Source organism: Dendropsophus ebraccatus, chromosome 4, assembly GCF_027789765.1.
Source record: "Dendropsophus ebraccatus isolate aDenEbr1 chromosome 4, aDenEbr1.pat, whole genome shotgun sequence".
NCBI lineage: Eukaryota > Metazoa > Chordata > Amphibia > Anura > Hylidae > Dendropsophus > Dendropsophus ebraccatus.
The window spans coordinates 136,022,358-136,037,780 of record NC_091457.1 but is presented as its reverse complement, the minus strand read 5'-3'; the positions used below and the strand labels follow the sequence as shown (position 1 = coordinate 136,037,780).

Sequence of the window (15,423 nt, the reverse complement as noted above, 5' to 3'; positions counted from 1 at the left end):
GAAATATATATATTTTTCTGTTGTGCAGTATGTTTTATGATAAAATGTCATTTGTCCCTTTAAAAATAATATAGCTCATTACATAGTAAAAATGTTAATAATAATAATAATAATAATAATAATAATTATTATTATTATTATTATTATTATTATTATTATTATTATTATTATTATTATTATTATTATATAGAGAGAGATTGCAGTTTTGCCCATGCTCTGGCGAGGACAATTATTCTATAAAAGATTTGAGGTCAAATGAGCTTGGAGTTTAACCCTTCAGAATGGATTTGTATTGAAACACAAAGGGACATGAGAACAATCTGTAACAACTGGTAAAATAAAAAATAAGAAGAAGCAGAAGGAGGAAGTTTCTTTATCCATCAGACATGAAACAATAAGGAAGTGTCAAACAATTAGGCAGAAGGGAAGAGTGACCAGAGCTGTCTGGTGTAAAGCCTCCTCCTCCTGGGGAGGTACCAGGGATAATAGGAGAGCAGGAAGGCAGCTTGTACTGCTGGAGAGGACTGACACAGCCTGCACATCACCCTACATTACATGCTGCCTGGCTACATGTGACACATCACACACAGCAAAGTTCTTAGAAAGTTTGGAGAAGTTTTCCAAAAGTTGCTCAGAAGAAGAAAACTTTCCCCTCCAGACACTGCTCCAGCAGGGGATGCGCAGGAGCCCCTGAGCTCAGCATGGAGCCCCCGGGGGAGCAGTGGAGCCCATTGCGGCCAGCTCGCAGGACCCAGTGGCTAGTGAGTGCCCTCGCCCATCACTACGGGCTGGACCAGGGGCTGGACAACGAGATCATCGTCCTGGCCACCGGCTTGGACCAGTACCTGCAGGAGGTCTTCCATCACCTGGACTGGCAGGCACAGGGCACCATCTCCCGGGAAGAGTTCCGTGCTCTGTGCCGGGTGCTGGGGCTGGAGCCCGGCATAGAGGAGTGTGAGGAGCTGCTGGACGACCTCCCGGGGCGGCTCAGCTTCAGGCAGTTCCATGCCCGGCTGTGCGGCTACTTCAGCTCCAGAGCTGGCAGCGCCCGGCTGCCCGAGCAGATCCAGGAGGAGATGCAGCTGAGGAGCCCCGGGGCATCTACCAAGGACAGTGCAAACAGTGATGAGCTGGAGAGACTGAAGGAGGAGAACCTGCATCTGCGGCAACTGCTGGAGGACCTGAAGGGGGCGCTGCAGAGCAGTGATGCCCGCTGCCTGGCATTACAAGTAGGTGACACTGTCTGGGGGTGGCAGTGGAGTAAGAGGAGGTGGGCAAAGCTGCCAATAAGAGGAAGATCACATGCACTTATAGTTTACTATTTGCCACCTGTTTGTTTTTTAAGTGCTGGAAGTTTGAGGAGGGATTTGGTGCTATATTAGTGTGTTGCAGCATGTTACTGCTCTGTCTTCTGTACTATTATTGGATTATTGGATGGCTGATGATTGCCTAATAAAGGGGAGGGAACCTTGGCTCTCCAGCTGTGGCAAAACTATAACTTCCATCAGCTTTGGCTGTCCAAGCATGATGGGAGTTGTAGTTTTGCAATAGCTGGATAGACAAGGTTCCCTACCCCTGGCCTATTGCCTGGAGCCTTTAGTGTAGAGCAGTGTCCCCCAGGTCACTGTATATTACAACTCTCATCTCTGTAGACCACTGTTCATAAACTTGTGGCTGTACAGCAGCTGCGAAACTACCCATCATGGCCTGGCAACTGTGCATCAGTGTTCTGCAACTTGTGGCTCTCCAGAAGCTGAAACGCCACATCTCCCATAATACCCTGACAGTTGTAGACCTGTTTGTTACCCAATCTCTACCCCTCCAGCCTCTCCCATTATACCCTTACTGCTGCAGACCATTGCTCTCCAACCTGTGGCTCTTCAGCAGTTGCAGAACTACATCTCCCATGATTCCCAGACAGCTATGGACCTATATTCCCCAACCTGTGGTCTTTCAGGTGCATCTTCCATCTGCAGACTGGTGTTGCCCAACCTGTGGCTCTCTGGCAGCTGCAAAACTACATCTCCCATCATGCCCTGACTGCATAAGTATGGTTGGAGTTGAATTTCAGCAGTTGCTGGTAAGTCACAAAATGGGAATCACTGTTCTGCTGCATTTTGTCTATAAGAGACAAAGGGCCCACCATCCAGGAGTACGGACCAAGTGTCGGCATAGACTCTTCAGTTGTCATTGCACACACAACACGTTATCAGTATATACATAGAGTGTACTTGTAAAATACTAAGATTAAAGTGGGTTGTGTACTGTGTGACCTTATGGGCCATGTTGTAGAAGAGCGCCACTAGTCCGATGTCACTAGTATTTGATTGCCCTTGCGGACAAAAATGCCCAATTCTCTGCATGGTGTTTTTTTTATGGCCGTATAGCATTGTGGCCAGATGTCAGCTAGAAGCTGGTGGGTAAATATCAAATGCCATACTCTTGTTCTACGTTTTTTTCAGACTTTATTATAGTTGTAGGCAGTTTTTTTTAATCCCAGGATTCTCTAGAAAATTTTCTTGCTCCCATAGACTTCTAAAGGTGGAAAAAAAATACACAAGGAAAAATGCCAAATGTGTACAGTATGTATGTTGGCGTTTCTGTTGTTTTGTCTGTTTTGATTAAAATAACAGTGAGACATAATGAACTGTTCTTATCAGGTACTGTATGCAGACCTGCGATGGTGGCTTCAAATGGGGCTATTGACAATAGTGTGAACAGAAAGAAAAGAAATACAATATCAAAAATTATGGGACTCTATAGGAACACTGAATGTTAAAGTGTAATTGCAGTGGAACTGTTGTCATTTCATTAGAAAAGAGGGAGATTGGCCATAGACTGTAATGTATTCAAAAGGTCGATCTTCCTCTCTCTCTCTCTGGAAGTCACTGTCATCATAGAAAACTTTTGACGTCATAGAGACATGGCAAAGTTTTGGTCGGTCCTGGTCTGAGTGTTCAAAATCATTACCATACCAATCACCAGAACAAGCGAGGAGAGGACCGCTCTGTAGTGTGGTGTCAGCATGATCATTATAGGGCATAGGTATAGGGATGTCTTCGGGAAACAGATCCCCCTAAAGGCCCTATTACACAAAGCGATTATCATTTACAGATTCGCTATAAAGATTGATCTCTAGTGATAACTAGCGATTTAGTAGTAAACGTTTCTGACGTTATTACACTCACCAATTGCTGTTATGACCGATCATTTTTTACTTTTGTTCTTTCTTTGATTGTTGGCGGTTATTACCAGATAATTAGCAGATAATTGCTACTTTTCAGTCGTAACAGTAAATTTGTAAAAAAAATTTTGGGGGGTTTTGAGTTTGTTTTTTTGCTACTTTTTGTAGCAAACAAAAACTTAGGGAGATAACTCTTTAAATCCATTGAAACTTCTTAAAGGGAACCTGTCACTAGGTTTATGCTGCCTTTAAAAAGGGCAGCATAAACTAGTGACAAAAATGCTGAACAGATCAGTTTATTACTTACATCATTTTGTTAATCCGTTCTCCTGATAAGCAGGAGAATAGGATTCTTGCCACACCCCTCCCCCTGCACTCCAGCTTCTGATTGACAGTTCACTGCCTATACACAGCTTGGATTGATAACTACCAATCAGCAGCTAGTGGGTGGGTTTTTTTGTGTCTCATAAATATTCAGGACTACTATGCTCACACACATAATGGAGAGGACTAGTTATTGTTCTTAGGAGGATATCTCTGGATCAGCTGCACAGAACAATGTAAGTGTTACATCATCCTGCTCAGCTTCTCTGTCACTTGCTTACAATGCCCTTAGATCTTTAAAATCTTAAAATGTCACTGTCATTATAGCTTTCAAAATTTAAATCAGCAGTAGATGTGCTATAAAGCAAGTTTGCAATTCACATTCATTATTTTTTTTTCTCGTTTTTATGGAAAACACAGCACTTCCTGTTTTCTGACATTTTTTTTTTCTCAAGAAACAGGAATCAGGAAGTCCTGAGTATCCAGGCCATCTCAATGCTCACAGAGAGAAGGCAGTCATGTGACTGATAGAAGCATTGAGCCGTGACTCTCTGTACTTCCTGTGTTTAGTCTGCCTTCAGGAGACTGGACCTGGATTTCTGGTAAGTTTAGCTTTGTTTTACAGCAGGATAACAACAACAAAAGATAATGAATGTAAATTGCAAACTTGCTTTATTTCACATCTACTGTTGATTTAGATTTTGAAAGTTATAACAACAGTGACACTTTAAGCAAGAAAATTGTAATAAAGCTGTTCTGTTTTGACAGCTATAACATCACTGCTGCACTACTGTCTATTTCAGACTAGATGGACCAATGGTCGTTTTCTGCCATCAATCTTCTAAGTTTCATATCGAAAACATACTCCTGGCATCAGCAGCATATACCTCTAGGTTGTGCAGAGGTTACATTTCCCTGGAATAGACACAAGAACTATAAATGATGCCCAAAGAGACGCTATTACTGATATTGCAGAGCCAATAGTTTCAGGTTACGTCTCTGTCTGGCAGAATCTTCCACATTATGCAATCTCTGCGTATTACATATCACTAAGTAAAGTAAATGATATAGAATTTATAGCTTAGCTGGTGAGGTTATTACATAAAGTTATTTGATTTCAGATTGTGTGGGCAGATAGCGCTCCAGACTGACCTGGTGCCCTGCTAGTGCTTCTTATTGTCAGACCCCCATCTTCTGACATCTGGATTGAATCGACACACACAGGGCTCTGGCTGATTTTTGCATTATAGAGCTGTATTGCCAGTTTTGGGGTCAGCTGCATAAAACGGAGAGAAATTGTATTCCATATGGTACAGATTATATACCAGAATACTGGCTCCATACAGCAAAAGACAATTACTTGCAGCCACAATTCTGACATTGTAATTGTTAAGATGTTTACCATATGGAGGGAAAAGCAGAAAATTCAAAGACAAAACTAAACACGTGCAAAATCAAACCACACATACAGGACCCACTATAATGAGCCGCCGACGCAACCTATTTACTCTTATATACACTTGGCAAAGTATATTGTTACAGTGGTACCTGGCCCCAATAACAGCTCTAAATTTAGTCCCTAAAGAGACTCTGTCAGTAGGTTTCTGCTGTCCTATCTCAGGGAAGCATAAACAGAATGATGTATCACTTACATTGTTCTGTGCAGCTGATGCAGAGATATCCTCCTGAATAACATGGACAATAAGTAGTACTCTCTGTTATGTGCATGAGCCCAGTAGTCCTAAATATTCATGAGAAGCAGAAATCTCCGTCCAACAGCTGCTCATTGGCAGTTATCCATATGGTGTATAGTCAGTGAATCAGCAGCTGGAGGGAGGGGTGTGGCAAGAATCCTATTCTACTGCATATTAGGAGAACGGCTGAACAAAATGATGGAAGGAATACGCCGATCTGCTCAGCATTTCTATCACTAGTTTATGCTGCCGTCATTTAAGGCAGCATAAACCTAGTGACAGATTCCCTTCAAATCCTGGGGCCTATAGCTCACAGAACAAGCAGTGTCAGTTTACATTGCCATGTATGTATGTATCTCTAAGGACATTGACTTTTATGGGTTTATTCTGCTTTAACAGCTTTACAACAGTGGTTGGTAAAAAAGGTTTTCCTGCCATAAGACCATAAGATTTACTCGCTGATCCATAGACTGAAGATCCGCTATATACTGGTTAATGGTACGTTAGATATTGCAACCAGGAAAGCTTCACAACGTCACAGTACGGAGCAGAGGGCTAGTAGCCAGGGGAGTGATGTAGGTCTGAGGGGTTAATGTGTCTTCTTTGGGTGATCACCATGTTGGCATAAAGAATCTTATTAACCACCTATTGCTCCCTGTGGGCAAAGTATCTTACTTAGTCAACCAGTATTCTGCTCTGTACTGATGATGAGGGGCAATGACTCTAGCTGTCTACAGAAGAGCAACTCTTACTTCTGGTTTGTCTTATCCCAAGCCATGTTTTAAGGCTGCTTTAAAGGGGTTATCCAGGCTTAGAAAAACATGGCTGCTTTCTTTCAGAAACAGCTCATCTCTTGTTCTCAGTTTGGGTGCAGGTTTTGCAGCACCAGTTACATTGAAGTGATTGAGCTGAATTCAGGACAGGGGTGGTGCTGTTTTTGAACTAATAGCTGTGCTTTTTTTAATTGTAGATAAGCCCTTCAAGGGTCAAGGGTAGATACCTTCAACAGGTAGCACTAGAGAGCAGTCATTATCAGAGTTCTTACAAGTGCATGCATACATACATGCATACAAAGACTGAGCACTACAGGGGAACTATCAGAAGGTTATACAACTCTAACCTGATGATCTGCCCCTATTGCACAGGAGAAAGAGGAAGCTATATGTCTTACCATTCTCCTTGGCGCCGTTCTGGTGCAGTTAATTGTGTTCTCCATGGTGCGGTGAGACTGTTAGGAGCACTGGAGGCAGGGTGTAAGAAAAGCACTGCCTGCCCCCAGTAGTGGATTATAATAGGGGTGTTTCAGGCGGTAGCCCGGGGCCCTGAGCTCCTGGGGGGCCCATGACCACCCAAAAAAACTTATACTTTCAGTGGTGTACTGTCTCCTGGCTACACTTCTGCCATGATTTGCAAAAATCACAGTTTTTTTTAATGGCAATTTTGCACAAATCGGGACATCATGACATTATCTGTCCTGTACTATGAACGGCAGGCTAGTGCTGCCATAGTTACAGTGGGGTGGGGGGCCAGGCTTGGTGAACAGCCCGGGCCCTATGGTAAAGTTAATCCGCCCCTGCCTGCCCCATAGCACCAATCCGGTCCGCCCCCAGCTGGCCCGCTCCATTCATTATCATTAGAAAGAGACAGGTTGGCTGGGGGTACTTTACGAAATGAATGCATGATAAAACAAGGAGAGACTACAGTGACTACATAATGCAGAAATAGGGACAGAGAACTACAGTAATTGTACTGATTGGAGGCAAAACTAGGCTAGAAGAGGAACAAAGTGATACCTCAGTTCTCAAACTGCTTAGAACTCAAACTGTATTTTCAAGGAAAGTTTGCTTTGATTCTCAAACCCTTGCTCGGTTCTCAAACACTTTTTGGGCCCCCAGTCTCGAAGTACAGTAATACCGCGGTATTCTTAAAAAAATTTACCTGGAAGTAACGTCCAGAATTCAAACTTTGAACATTTTTGCAAGCATGGATGGTGAGTTGTACGTGGTGAGTTTAGCACTGGTAAGGCTTCACATATCGTACAGTGCTGTATAAGACTGCTGTAGTGCATATACAGCACAGTAGTAGTACAGGCAGTCCACCACCATCTCCAATCCTGTACTGTGCTAGGATAGGGGGGACTCTATACAGTAAAGGATGAGTGAAGAGTTGGTGACTACTGTACTAGAATTACTGGTTTTGTTGAATGTTTCTTGTGTATAATGTCCTGTACAGTATAGTGCTGTTCTGTCTTGTACTTCAGTGATTACACTGGGCACTATACAATGTAATACTGTATATGGGTGCTGTAGGTAATTATTGGTGAATGCTGGAACCAATTAAACACATTTACATTATTTCCTATGGGAAACACTTCTCGGTTCTCAAATTGCTCGGTTCTCAAACTGCCTTCTGGAACCAATTAAGTTCGAGAACCGAAGTACCACTGTATTAGGAAATCTGGGTTAAAATGTAACGAGCATATGCTATAATCCGCACGACACTGTAAGAGTAAGCGGAGCAGGAAAATGCCCCGTCCTTAGCTGATCACATTTTTTAGGCCGTGTTAAAGTATTTCACTATTAGCCACACATATCCCTGTGTAAACTGGAGATGTGCGGCTTATAGTAATATAAGTAAATGGCCCTGATCGAGCCTTTTGAAGGCACTGCAAATGAGCGCTGATCTTGCAGACCTGTACTCGTCTGTGTCCTGGCACATATGGGGGCATGTAAAAGGACCCTAATAGGAGAGGATGGAATAGCAGGACCGCTATTTGTAATATGCTGAAAAATGGCTAAATGTACAAATTGTAAAATACACTGCGCATAGTCAGAATCTCTACTCTACCTTTCTTAGGAATACATTTATATTATAGTCCTCATTCACAGCTGAATTCATAATTCTGCTGATTGCTACTTGTGAATTGTCAGCACATACTTTCACTCTTGTAATTCAGTACAGCATGTTGTGTTGCATTCTGAGATACTTTATATCCCTTATGTAGTCTCTTCATTCACCAGAATGCACAGCAGCCAGTCCTGCTCTTATTAAACAGTAAAGATCCCAATGATACTAGACTAGACCAGTTCAGATCTTAAAAGAAAATAAGATGAGTTAATTGAAAGTAAAATAAAATAATATAATGTTAATCCCACTATAAAATGAGCATCAAAGGTAAAACCCACAATATTCAGTGAGAACCCAGTACTTATGATCTGTTTTATTGGAGGAAAGGCTGCAGCAATATTCCATGAATTATTGCATAGGATCATTGTAGCAGATTGCAATAAAAGACCTTAGGCCTCAACAACACCACATAGTGTAAGATTTATTGCGTCTCTAAGTACAGGTCCATTTTATTTTACAATAAAGAACACTGGATGGCTAAAGGTAACTAAGGTAGGAAGTCAAAGGGAAATCAAGTTCACATGGTCTGTATTGTGGAACATACAATAGAACATATTCCGATTTCAAGCACAAATAGGAAGATACTTCAGTCTCTTTCTCCCTTTATGTTTTTCTAGGTTGGCCTGTATAGAAGTCGTGCATCGCAGCCAATAGACTTGACAGCTACCAAAGCTAACAGAAGGGTTTTATCTGAAAGTTACACAGTGACAACCAGATGTGTCCAGAGAGAGATCAACGTGATACAGAGCGCCAAAGATGGAGAGATAGAGGAAGTCATCAAAGCGAAGAAAGACTTGGAAGAGAAGTTAAGCAAAACTGAAAAAGTTATGGTTCTATTGGAGGAATCAAACCAGCAGCTGCTGAAAGAACAGGCGGAGATGAGAAAGAAGGTGGAAGATGCCCGCCAAGCAGTCCTGGCATGTTATAGTAAAGTGAAGGACTTGGAAGAAAAATCCCGGAGAGTTCCTGTTCTCCAGATGCATATAGACCAGCTTGAGACTCAACTGCAGTACTATAGGTAAGTCAGAAAATCTGGAACGTTATGGGATAACACAAGGGTTTTTCTAACATGTCAGATTATGGCTATTTGTGCTGTGTCCCAGTCCCCTGAAGAAGCTGTTTCTAAAGAGAAACATGTTGGAGAACTTCAATTTGGCCGCGTTTAATATTATTGAACTAGTAGTGAGATAACCGGGGGTGGGGGTGGGGGGGGGAAGGGTCTCAACTACTTGGCCAATATACAAATCTCCAGGATGCAGCTGGGACCCTTAGTTGTTTCTTGAGAGATCACCTCCACCAAACAGGCACTGTTCATAGAATCGCTGCACTGGTCCAGCTTCCTCATAGAGATGAGTGAACCTCAAGTACCCTCAGGTTTATCCAAACCTAAGTGTGCGGCATTTGACTACCTGTGGCTGAAGAAGTTGGATGGAGCCCTAAGACTGCCTGGAAAACATGGATATAACCATAGGATATGTTCACAAACAGTAAGAGACCGGCCGTTGCGTGACCCGGCCGGGTCACGGAGCGGCCGGTCTTTGAAAAGATCATCCCGCCCGGTACTGCAGTACTGGCCGGATGATCTTTATGGACGCAGATTTCTGATGCAGGCGCATCCGTGCACGCCCACATCCGAACTCCCCACAGCATTCTATGGAGCTTGCTCCACTGTGTGCACTGACATGGTTTTCTACGCCCGCTATTCAATGAATAGCAGCCGCAGAAAACTGACATGTCAGATGTTTGCGGCGCCGCTAGGAATCCTGTCCGGAGTGTATACTATGTCTATACGCTCCGGCCGGGATCCCATAGGCAGCAAAAGCACGTATATTTTCGTATAAATCACAGTTGTTGTATAATATAGGCTGTTTTAATGTTTTCCAGGACCCCCTAGGGCTGCATGCCAATTCTTTAGCCGCCGGTAATAAAATGCCACACACTCAGGTTTGGACAAACCCGAGCGTACTTGAGGTTGCTTCATGTCTAACTCCCACATATAATGCTTTTCAGTCTCCTGAAGAGCAAATCTCCCTAGCAGGGCTGTATTTACCTGTAGGCCCAGTAAGCTTGTGCACTTAGACAGGACTGGGTATAGGGTCATTGCTGAATATTTGCATATGGGAATACTGAGTAGTGGGTTCTGACTTGCAAATGATATGTACTTTATGTAAATGTTAAAGAAAATCTGTCATTAGATTTTCCAAAGTATAGCTGCTGGCACTGTGTTAAAGGTTATTTACTACCCATTTTACTGATGTCTGTAATATATGTCTCTGAGTAATATGTGTTTAGATATTAAAGGTTGTTTGCTTCCTGTGCTTTATGCAAATGAAGTATCTGGAGTCATTAGGATTTACATAGCATCTCCAAATCATGGAGTCATTCCTCTGCATTCCTCTGTTCTTGCTCCTTTCCATGCTGCAAGCACACCTCCTGTCTGATGATTGATGGTGACATAAACTTGTCAATCATCAGAAGGAGGCGTGCTTGCAGGCAGAAGGAGGTGTGCTTGCAGGGAAGAGATAGAAAGGAGAGATGAATGCAGAGGAATGAATACAGGCTCCTGAGATGTAGATTTGGTTCCCCCCCACTTAGTTATATAATGACATTGTGCTAAAAACCCGGAAGACTTATTGAAGACATTTAAAGGACTTATTACATTATATTAAGTGGTGATTTTACTTGATTTTAGAAGAAAATGCTGTTTATGTAAAACTCCCGCCAGCATCAGATACAAGCTTCCCACATCACAGCAGTATTGCAAATTGTGTGCTTCCTGATATTACCGAACGCTAACTCAAGCTGGTAATTTTATAGGCATCAAAGAAAACAGAAAACTGCCAGTGGCAAAAACCAGAAGGCTTTACAACACCTCAATTAAGAACCATTATTAATGATTTCTGCCTCTTTATGCCCCTGGGAGATAACATGTTCTCAAGCAAAAGAAAGAAATCAATAACTGTTTTATCTGCAGCAGATTCCTGCCATGGGCGCCACGACTATGAAATTAATCGGTAAATTATAGCTGTACACGAGGAGAGGCATGGCACCGAAAATTGGGTTGTTTAAATGGGAATGAATCCAGGCGCTGCTTAATGTAAACTATTTACGTATCTGTGATGTCCCTATTATAGCACTGGATGGTGAGAAGCTTATTCTCTTATATGTGTATACTGAGCAGGCTTCTAGATATTTACTACATTAATAGTCACATAGAAACACTTTTAATGCTGGCTTCACGCTGCCTAATAGGGGTAATTCGGCAATTTATTTTTTCTTGTTTCAAATCAACTGGTTTCAGAAAGTTATATAGGTTTGTAATTTACTTTTATTCAAAAATCTCCAGTCTTTCAGTACTTATCAGCTGCTGTATGTCCCGCAGGCAGGTATATTCTTTCCAGTCTGACACAGTGCTCTATGCTGTCACCTCTGTCCATCTCAGGAACTGTCCAGAGCAGCAGCAAATCCCCATAAAAAACCTCTCCTGATCTGGACAGTTCCTGACATGGACATAGGTGGCAGCAGAGAGCACTGTGTCAGACTGGGAAGAATATACCACTTACTGCAGGACATACAACAGTTGATAAGTGCTGGAAGACTGGAGATTTTTAAATCGAAGTAAATTACAAATCTATATAACATTCTGAAACCAGTTCATTTTGAAAAAAAATCTTAGAAAAATGCCAATAAAAACACCATGCCATTTTTTTTTTTTTTTTTTTTTTGCAATAATGCCAGTGGCCAGATGTTAGCTGGATGTCAGTGGAAATTTATGATCTGCCTTACAGGCATGGCGTTTTTTAGTGTGGCGTTTTTCTCTCCTCTTTGGTGTTTTTGAGCCTCTTTGGCAGCTTTTACAAAACGCAGCAGGCTGAGGGTATGGTGTTTCTTTGGCAAACTGGTGTTTTTTCTCCTCTAGACTTCAATGGGAATGTTCCATTATTCTGAAAAATGCTATTGCTCTGTGTATGGCTGGGTTCACACTGTGTTTTTGCTATCCATTTTTTTTTAAACTGGGGGGTGGCCCAAGCTTGGTGAACAGCCCGGGACCTATGGTAAAGTTAATCCACCCCTGGTCATTGGGGTGGTCCTTCTTAGTGATTAACAGTTCTCTGCACACTTACTGTAACGCCTCTGGACAAACTAAAAATTGGTCTAAGGAGTGCACTGAGTCTTGAAAGAGCATCCTGCCACGTGACGACTTGGCCTATCACTTTTTTGTCAAGCATTAGTTTGCCATCAGTCATCACAAGCAATTATTCACCATGAATGTACAAATGATAGTTGGCCAAAATAGCCAAAATTGGCCAACCTTTGTCTCATGTGTATGGACAGTTTAAGGACGACTTAACTGGGTGTCTGAGATGACATTTGGTGCCGCCATTCGCAATTGCATCGAACATATGGCAACAGAGTTATATACATCTGCCATTGACTGTTATTAATAAGAAAAATGTATACTGCTAGGCATAGTCATTTCTCTCAGTTCTAGTTCTAGGGGTTCTAGATGAAAACCGCCTCCTGTAGTCCATTAGTCACACAAAGAGCTAATCTGAATTTGCTAGGACCCAGCAGCTCCGCAGTCCATTTGTTCAATTGATTGCTGTATCCAATAGACAGATCAGAGTTTGTATGGAGCCATCACTCAGTAGGAGTCCCACATAACACTATATGAGGTTATCCAGATATAAAATGCAATAGAAGCCTCCATTTGTATTCATCGCCATATTAGCTTGTAATAAATGGGACTGCTAGATCCGATCCATACACTGTACACAGGCCATATGTTGCGTATCTGAAGATTAATACACGTTTGACGCCGCGCTTTCACTTAGTGCCTGACTTCCAGGTCACATCTGCTCACTTGTGCAATTAACATCACATCTCTCACAATTTGTCTGAACTCAGTGAGAATGAATGGTGACGGCTTTGTTCTATAGATCACCGCCACATCCATCATCGGTATAATAACACAACGCTCATGTTGGGAGGGACTGGATGAAAATCTTTCTGGGACAATATCCTAAAGACTAAATGTCAGGAATATAGGTTTAACTTTGTTTTATTATATATTGGTATTAGATAGAGGAGCAAATATGAACCAAGATATGTGCTGGGCCACCGGTAATATCATTTATAGAGATATAATAATATTGAGTTGAGTAGTATAATAGTTGATATTTTCCACCTTACAGTGGACATTATCTGGGGCTTTTTTTGGCTATGTTTAAATGGAAAAAGACCATTAAACAGAATATATATATTTTTTTACTTCTAAAGCCACTGCAGCTTCCATTCCAATCAATGGTTCCCGGTCTCCTGTGCTCACTATTAGCCCCTTGATGCAAGGTACCAATGAGTGGCCACAGTGGTAGTCTACCTCAGCAAGTGATTGGCCGAGCAGCCCCTTTCTTGTGTCAAGACAGTTCCCAGGAATTGGTGAGGAGCAGAGATCAGGCACTGTTGGAACTGCAGTGGAGAAGGATCAGAACAGGTCTGCACAGGCTGTTTTTGTAATGTCCCAGAACAGGTGTGCCGCTACGTTTTAGCACAACCTATTCAGGTCTACATCAGGGGTGTTAATTTATATACTAGTCCGGACATTCCAGAAACCACATTGGAGCAAAGAGCAGCTAAGGCTGAAATATTGTGATCTTCACTTGACCATTTCGGGAAACCTTGAGTGGCTAGCTATGCCCGGTTATGCAAGCCTAGGGCTCATGCTAAGAGCACTCTCTGGGGAAACTTGAATTCTTGAATTCTATAGTTTTCCTACTTGTTTATAGTTTATAGCTGTCCTACTTGCACAGCATCCTAGAAATAGGGAGTGCAATACTTTTACTGTGGACATTGCACAGTTACTTGGGTTGACAGTGATGAATATTAGCTTAACATACAGAGAAGCCACTTCTTTTATCAGTAGGCTATATACATACATTTATTGGCCGATCCATAAAAATACCATATCATGTATTTGCGTCTTTAATATAGATGCCTAACAATGCACTTTTATCTTAAATGCTTTGTTATCTCTGTTCTTTGTTTTTATCTCTCTTTAACCACAGTACTTTATTTTACTAGATTGCATCTCTTAAAAGTCCATTACGATTTTCTGATCCCATAACTCCATGTGTTAGTGCACACAGCCTCGTATCACAAAGGGTGGCCAGCAAGTACATTTTAGCATTCTTTCCATCAAAACAACATGACGCAACGTTTGGAGAGCACCAAGTGTCCGCAGATGTGAACTCTGCTATGTTCTGCTCCAGCCGGAATAAGAACTGAACTGTTCTTCACATTCCTTACAGTACAGAACTTTTAATGTGGAATACTTATCCGCTAGATAACATCACCATAGAAATACTGTCTAAATATAGATTGCCTATAGAATTGTACTGCGTACAAGCAAACAACGAATATGTCTATCCTCTCCTGATAGAAATGTAAATAATGTGATAATAATATAGCTGCATACGCATCGTATGTCATCCATCTGGAGATAAGATATACTGGTGGCTACTAGTAGATGAAGCAGCCGCACTCAATACCAGACTAAGGCTACAGAACCAAATATATTGTGAGACTCTATAATGACAGTAATAAAAACTCACAGTCAAAATATAATATTGTCACACTATAAATCCACCTAGAATATGGGTGCAGCTTTGATCTCAGACAGTGACTAGTTAGGTGGGGAGGCTAATTATATAAATACATACGTAGGCAGCATGCCAAGACTTATATGACTCCACTGGTTGTCTGGACATGTTTGAATTTTAGAGTCATGTGTCCTATAGAAGAAATGAGATATTGGTATGCCCCAAATGTATGTGTTAGGTAGCCCTTGGCACTGCAATTAGGCTGGTGCTGACTAGGGTGATGATTAAAGGCCCCAATACATGGTAGACATATGTTAGGTGAACCAGCCAATTCTGGCAGGACTGGCTAAGCTTCTGTTGCGCATAGGGGTCTCATGACTCTCCCCTTATAGTTGATGGCGGAGAGAGAAGTATTGGGCATCTTGGATTTCAACTACTCTATCCTTTTGTTCTTATGGATATAAGCTGCTGCCTTGGCCATAGCTAAGTAGCGCAGTCATCCTTAAGGCTCGGGGGTTGCGGCGAGGAAATGTACTGTATGTAACAATATGTCTCCTACATCTATAATCCTGTATAAATATGTTGGTGGATTGATAAGACCTACTAGTACCAGATTAACAGAATTCTACAGCACCAAGAAGCTGCTCATTGAGCTGATGCTTTCCTGTATGCTGCACTTTCAAATATAGATAAATACACATTTTTTTCTTTTGTT

At 42.0% G+C, this 15,423-nt stretch overlaps 1 protein-coding gene across 3 annotated transcripts in view; it reads left to right on the top strand.

Annotated features, from left to right (window-relative positions):
- The first annotated feature begins 497 nt into the window (after positions 1–497).
- Positions 498–15,423, top strand: part of EFCC1 (EF-hand and coiled-coil domain containing 1) — a 74,888-nt gene continuing 59,962 nt past the window's right edge. For all 3 annotated transcript variants that reach the window (XM_069967107.1, XM_069967106.1, XM_069967105.1), the window contains exons 1-2: positions 498–1,229; positions 8,727–9,127. In XM_069967107.1, the coding sequence (XP_069823208.1) occupies positions 702–1,229; positions 8,727–9,127 (929 nt within the window). In that variant the 5' untranslated portion in view covers positions 498–701. The remainder of the gene's footprint in view (positions 1,230–8,726; positions 9,128–15,423) is intronic.